This window comes from Centroberyx affinis, unplaced genomic scaffold (assembly GCF_046629955.1).
Source record: "Centroberyx affinis isolate AG114_WGS23_722 - 3 ecotype Tasmania unplaced genomic scaffold, CSIRO-AGI_Caff_v1 ptg003211l_1, whole genome shotgun sequence".
Lineage (NCBI taxonomy): Eukaryota > Metazoa > Chordata > Actinopteri > Beryciformes > Berycidae > Centroberyx > Centroberyx affinis.
In genome coordinates this window covers 125,582-133,031 of record NW_027281249.1, presented here as the reverse complement: position 1 = coordinate 133,031, position 7,450 = coordinate 125,582, and the positions used below count along the sequence as shown (strand labels likewise).

Genomic DNA, 7,450 nt, shown 5'->3' with positions numbered 1-7,450 from the left:
CCACCTTATGCAGCATCTCTTATGTCATATGCAATTTATTGATGACAGCAATAATATCAATTAGGCTATATGCACTCATGCTTTGAGCTGAGACAATATCAAGAGTCCAGTTGAATATAAGGGAGAGATTCTTTAAGGAGCGCAAAAAATCCCCCAAAACAAAATTGCTTCTCACTAAAATGAGCTGCATTTAACTATTTCTGACTCATGTAAAGCAACAAGCAATTATAGTACAACCTTACAATCCCAGCTAAGCAGCAGCATGTCAGCATTATGCTTAAATACACAGCAACACTGAATCGAAAATGGAGCTCTGCCAGCCAGCCATAATGATGCATGCTTGTACCATGATAAGAGCAAATATTCAATGCAAATACTCAGCTCAGGTGAAGTGGAGCAATGGGAACTACAACTCCCAGCATCCTTATCGGCGTCATGACGTCATTGTTTGCGATGAAATTCCATGGGAATGCCCTGGCCCGCGGTGGGGTCTAATGGCCGCTGACGCTGGCAGGAAAAGACCGGTTTCCAGGCTTGAAGCGGACATTCACGACCGAGTGAGAGCTGGATATTATGACCGGCCGTCGGCTTGAAGTAATCAGAGTTCGGACTCTCGCTCCTTTGCGAGAGTCGCGGCAGGATGAGTCGCGCAAACGCCATTCTTTCCTTGACAATACCTTCTTGAAGCGGTATTACAAGACTGTATTTTGCGAGATGGAAGCTCCGACAGCGGGTTTGGAGGCCGATGGTGCTGCCTCCTGAGATTCTTCATCTGACAAAAGTGAGACATCTTGAGCCCGAGAAATAAGCGCGACCAGCGGCAACTTGTAGCAGGTAGGAGCAGCAGCATGACCAGTAACAGCAGCAGTAGCATAAAGCTTTACCAAGCAGCAGAGTGTGCAGCAGTTGTGAAGCAGGAATCAGTGTAGGAGGAGGCCATTTAAATAGACCGCCTTGTTATGAGAATGGATTATGATTGGTGTGCGTGGTGATCAGCTGGTAGATGACTAGCAACGCGTGACGTCCGTGTCCTGCATGAACTAACGCGATGCTTCATTTTTAGGAGGTAAAAAGAAAAAAACTGCACTGAGAGAAAAGCAAGTCTTATAATATTATAAACATTTATTTTCATAGACTTGAAAACATAAATACAGTAGGACCTGTAACAGTAATTGGTGTACATTGTTGTACTTTTTTTGTCATTAAATCCCCAAAGGAAATTTGTCCTCCTCGTCCACAGGCAGGTCAGAGGTCAGGGTCAACTATCAAACAGCAGCAGAGCTGGTAGAGGTTCAGTGTGTTGCTTGAGGACTCGTCAGCAGCGCGGCTGTTAGCTGTCATGGGGTCTTGAACTCAGGCCCTCTGGATGAAGGACAGTCTCCCTAATCACTACTCCACCCCGCTGCCCTCGTCCTCTGCATCCAGTCCATCATTATATAACAGCATTATAAGGGATTTGGTTTTGTATTGGGATCCAAATAATACCTTGTCCAAGCCGTGACCCAATATCTTACATAACACCATGTTCCCCTATTCAAGTTATACTTTGGTGAGAATGATTTGCGACCTTTTGGGTCAAAAGCCATCAGTTGAGAAACACTGCCCCCTGTCTATCACGGCATAATGGTATTGACATTTGGTGATCTTCTCGGCTATATGTTTTTTTGCATAATTTAAGCTCTAAAAGCACCGTCTAATGTCACTATCAGCCAGCTTTTGTAAAAGTTTCCTCTGTTTTAGTATCATCAAACCTTAATTAGAGAATTTGAGAACTATCAGCCGACTGCAAGTATCATCTATCTTTAATGTGAGCGCATCAGATCACCTTAGTGAAGGCAGTGAAAAGGAGAAACAACACTCACTGTCAAACATAGGCTTACTCTGTCAAGCATGAGTTAGTCTCAGGCAATTAGAGCTTGCGAAAGGGTTAGATATATCTGTTGTGATTTATTTCAAATGTGTTGAAAGAGTGATGAAATTTAGGGCTTGATGTTTAAAGATTAACACCATTGCTTCAGTTAGTAAAAAGGCACATATGCATCTTGCATAAAAAAATTAAATTACAACAGCTGTCACAGGACATACAGTATGTTTGGATTGTTTTTGAATAAAGTTGTCCTTTAAAGGATAGTACTGGTACAAATTTGGCTCAGGGGTTGGCACAGGCAGAAAAGTAGCCTACTAGTGACTTAAACATACGTACACATACAGTCTGTTTTTCACCTGTGTTATTTCCAGATGCCAGTCTCTTCAGTAACAAGTGTGTCAACAAGACACTTTATTTATCCTGATGGAAAGTAGTATTAAAATGATGGCTTCAAGCTAACTTCCGTAAATTATCAATCAATGCACAGAGAGAATAATATCTTAACCTCCTCTTGATACCAGAGAAATCAGCTGAGATTCATTGCAAGACAGGACAGCTGAGGTTTTAAACAGCATTCCAAAGAACTACACCACAAGTCAAGTGATCCAAATGGGTCATATTTAAAGCAGTTATATATAATCCATGTGAAATGATTCTGGAACAAATTATGGAATGATTTGACTAGCTTTGCAACAGAGGGTGACACAGGTTTTTTTTATTAAGGGTGCCAATAAGTCCTCACTGCATGCAGATAGCTATATATTCTCAGCTGTTTGGGCATGTTGAGTCTGAAGAGAGACTTCAGGGCTTGCTTCTGTGGTACAGCTGGCAGGTGGGACAACCAGGAAGATCGGATGACAATACAGTCTGAGACACAGCTATACCTTTAATATCTGAATTATTGTATTAAAACTTAAAGTTCGATTGGATGCTAACCAGTCAGTGTAGCAGCTGGAGTTGTACTCTTAAAGAGGTAATGAAGTGAAAATGATTTTCTTGAGTTGTTTGACAGTGTACATATCTGTAATATACACCAATAAGCTGAGACAAACAACAAAAAATAAATATGGTAGAAATTTGTACATGCAGAATGAAATGTTTTCTCCTGCTGTAAATATATTGAAGAGCTTTGTTGAATCCTCATGCACTTAAGAGGACTAGTATTTGTTTACTCTATCATTTAGACTGAGACAGCATACTTTATGATTGCTTTAAGCTCCTGTCCCATGTGGCCCTGACACTGGCAAATGGTTTTTCTCAATCTCTAGGGACCAACTCCCCAAACCTCAACATACACGTACGCAAAGCGCTCTCTCTCTCTCTCTCTCTCTCTCTCTCTCTCTCTCTCTCTCTCTCTCTCTCTCTCTCTCTCTCTCTCTCTCTCTCTCTCTCTCTCTCTCTCTAGGTCGTCTCGGTCTACCACTTGTCCAATGTTTTGTTTCGTCCAATGTGTGTTCTTCCTGGCCAATCATTGCCATCACATTTAGAGCTCTGTCTAGCCATTGCCTATCACCTTTAAGACACTGCATGTTGTCACGGTATGGGCACTGCCTAGCTACTGACTCACATGCATCCCCATTGTTAGTATAAGGCATTTAAAGTCTAACCTGCAGAATGTCTGTTATCTAGTGTCAAATGCAAATACCAACAATTGCATTATGTGACAGTAGCATGGATTGGACATTGTGTTCTAATCAAAATGTGAAAGCTTTCATGAACTGGTCAGTCAGAAGTCTGGCCAGTTCATTTATACTACCAGATAACTTTTCAGACTTTACTTCAGTCAGATGGATTTCTTATTCTTATATTAAACAAATATCCTTTACCTTTGTTTGCAGGGAAGCCAAAGCCCCCAGTGTTCCTTAACTTTTAGGGGGATATGATTAATGGATCTGAACAAGGTGCAATGGATATTAGCTGTGCTCTTGCCATTACAGGATTGTTAACTTGTAAATGGACTATATATAGAATGATAAACAGCTGGTGTGGTAAGCAGTACGTAAAGCACATGCAGCATTAGTGTATTTTGAATCGAGGGCATTGGTGTGTTTAACTGATGTGTGTACTGCAACCTTTATGGAGTTTAGAAGAGGCTATGTAAATAGGTGTAATATAGGGAGTGTGGAATGTGATGTGTGGTGTCTGGTAGCTGGAGCGAGCATGAGAAAAAAGGAAGAGAGTTGTACCTTTTGTCACTAGTATGTCTATATATTGATGTTTTGTAGGTGTTTTGAAAGAAAGAAAGAAAGAAAGAAAGCAATAACACCAGTAGTAGCATCCCCAGACACACATGGGTGGTTTGATAAGTGCGTTCATGTGAGTGTACGGCTGATTAACTGTATATTCTGTGATATTGCCAATCACTGTTACTGTTGCTATGGCCACAGACAGCATAAGTCAGAGATAAGTACATTCAGCTTAGTCACATTTAGTATGATTCAGCTTAGTGGGTTAGAGTCCACCAGCATACAGCACATTCAGTATGTATTTGGCCTTAAAAGCATAGCACATCTGTAAATACTCTTACTTACAGAGGGGTATGAGGATCAATACATGCTTTCTAAGAATAACAGAAGGAGCATTAATATAGCCATGACATAGAATAATGTCTTGACAAAATATCCTTGAGCTGATCTTATTTGTCATATTATTCTTATGGCAATTCTGCTATATTGGATAGTAGTGGAGCAAAACAGGAAAAAAAAATGTTGTTCATTTTCTTCTATTTACTTACTTACTTTTATTCTTCTATTATTATATCACTATCACACTCATCACTATGTCATTAGGCCTAGTAAAGAATGTTTATTTTGCATTTTAAGACTTAATCTTTTTAACTGAGGAACCGTGGATGCTTGTTTCCTCAAAAATAAAAGTAAATGTTTATAATAAATAATCCCTTCTTTGTAGTAATGTTTTTTTTCCACATACACCAAAATTAATCAGTTAGTTGTTTTCATTGTTTTGATTTGCTGAATCTCCAATTTTGGAAATATGATCTTTACCTATTTCACCTATTTTAGTGATTTATGTGTTGAAATGTGAACTTAAAAGTAATGTCAATTGTTGTTCTTCACCAGGGTGGTGTTTACTTCTGAAACCAACAGCAGTGGGACTATGAAAAAAGAGATGGCTGGGAAATGCTTTCCACTCAATGACCTTCTTATGAACCTGATTACCTTCTGACAGACGAGCCTTGGAAAAGATTGTCTGTAATGGAAAAGTGAATTAATAAGAGTTATGCATGTTTGAAGAGCAGTGGACAGGCATGTTTAAATCTTTTTTTCCCCCTTCTGGTTGAAGCCGAGACATCAACAGTAGCACTGTTTATGTGACTCAGTGCTGGGGGAAGGCCACCATGATCGCCACAGCTCTTCGTTGGTTGGTGCTGATGTCCTTCATCATTCTGACCGTCTCCGGGAACGTGCTGGTGTGTCTGGCTGTGGGGCTCAGCCGTCGACTGCGCCGCATCGCCAACTGCTTTGTTGTGTCGCTGGCAGTGACAGACCTCCTGCTGGGCCTGCTGGTGCTGCCCTTCTCTGCCACCCTGGAGCTGCGCAGGGGGAGCTGGCCCCTCGGAGGAGCGCTGTGTAACATCTACATCTCTCTCGATGTGATGCTCTGCACAGCCTCCATCCTGACCCTGCTGGCAATCAGCGTGGACCGATATCTGGCCATTTCGGCTCCCCTTTGCTACTCCCGCAGAGTTACCCCTCTCAGGGTGACACTGGCCATAACCGCCATCTGGGCCTTGTCGCTAGCCGTGTCCTTTGTGCCCATCCATCTGGGCTGGAACACGGCCGACTTCAGGGTGCAGCACTTGGACTGGAGCCTGGGGGATGAGGACAAGGAGGGACGCTACTGCCAATTTGAATGGAATAACAACTATATTCTTCTGGATGCTTTTGGCACATTCTACCTGCCTCTGCTGCTTATGTGTGGAATGTATCTCTGCATATTCAGAGTGGCAAGAGAACAGGTCAATATTTGTAATCATTTTTATATATAGTGACCCATGTTGAAGTGTAGTTAAAAGGCCACAACTTAAGGCTCGTATTACTTTTTATGACTGACAATTATTCTGATATTCTGGAGAGTACGAAAAAAAATGACATTCACTAAAATGGTATGATTTTGCAGTCTCTCAATGAATTAAATCCTTATTCATTAGATCAATTAGTGAGTGTACATCTGCTTGCATTAATGCAAGTGATTCATCTTCCACGCCTTCTGCCTCTAACCTTTCTTTATCTGCTCCCTCAGGTACGGCGTATCCGCGCTGCCACTCCATCATTTGCTCGTACAGCGTCAGCAGCAGCCACAGCGCGAGAGCACAAAGCTACAGTGACCCTGGCAGCTGTGCTCGGGGCCTTCGTCATCTGCTGGTTCCCCTACTTCACCTTCTTCACCTGCATGGGCCTAAAGGCGCGGACAAACCCCCCTACTACACTTCACTCTGTGGTTCTGTGGCTGGGCTATTTTAACTCTGCCCTAAACCCCATCCTGTATCCGGCCCTCAACAGGGATTTCCGCAGAGCGTACGGAGAGCTGCTGCGCTGTAGAGGGCCGTCGTGCAGACACATGCGGCTAACATCCACCCGTGTGTTAGTGCATAAACGATTACCCCTTACTAATGGACAAAGGGAAACTCAACTGCCTGAGGAACATATAGAAACAGCTCATAAGGAAAGTTGGTCAGAGGGGAACAGCCTCACTCTACAGGAGAGAAATGGTAAAACCCCCACTGATGAGCCAAGGTGAAATGCGATGGATCTACTGCACCATACTGACAAAAGATCATGAATTACAAACACGCTAACCATGAACAGTATCTGTGAGATGTTCAGGGGATAATGCCAAGGACGATGCAATTCAGTGCAATCAAAGCATAACCTCATGAATTTGAATATTACTTTTTCATTAGCTCATTGGTTACAGTTGGAACATGAAGCAAAAAGTAAAGCACATGCTCCAGAAAAGAACAGATTCCAGGTGGATAATGAATAGGTCCTCACTTGATAATTATTTGTATCTTTGTCCTAGCTGACCAACATTCATTGTAGCTGATGTCTACTTGGTGCAGGTGAGACAGATATATGGTGAGAGAACAAGAGTCAAGGTCAGTCACACTGACAGACTAATAGCTGTCTAATGGCTAATAGAAGAGCCAGTAAAACTTGAGTGAGATGGCCAGAATAGATTAAATTTCAGGTTAAAAAAGAAACAAATCGGAATAAAAAATTCATTATACTGTATTATCTGCCTGTGAAACATGAGTGGAAAAGCACAGAGTAATGAAAATCAAAATAATTGAAGAGTGAGCCGAGTAGAGCTGAGTGGAGTGAATAGATAGCTCAGTATCCAGGCTGATAATTTCCCCAGCAAACAGGATGGGAACACAGGCAGTTAAAGGTTTGCAAGTTAGTTCTTTTCTCTCCCCTCGGCTCAGCCAGTGAAAGTGAATGAGTGACTAGTGAGTTGACTTGGTGCGTATGTTTATATTTGACTGATCCAAACAGCTCATGGGAAGACAGCAGCAACAGCAGCAGCCAGAGCCGACCTGGATGGCTTCCAGCATGTTGG

General features: G+C 42.2%; 1 protein-coding gene across 1 annotated transcript; it reads left to right on the top strand.

The window, feature by feature from the left end:
- The first annotated feature begins 5,225 nt into the window (after positions 1–5,225).
- On the top strand, positions 5,226–6,628 carry hrh2b (histamine receptor H2b). Its single transcript, XM_071538151.1, has 2 exons — positions 5,226–5,846; positions 6,131–6,628. Exons 1-2 carry the CDS (start codon positions 5,226–5,228, stop codon positions 6,626–6,628), a joined length of 1,119 nt encoding a protein of 372 aa, XP_071394252.1.
- The last annotated feature ends 822 nt before the right edge of the window (positions 6,629–7,450 follow it).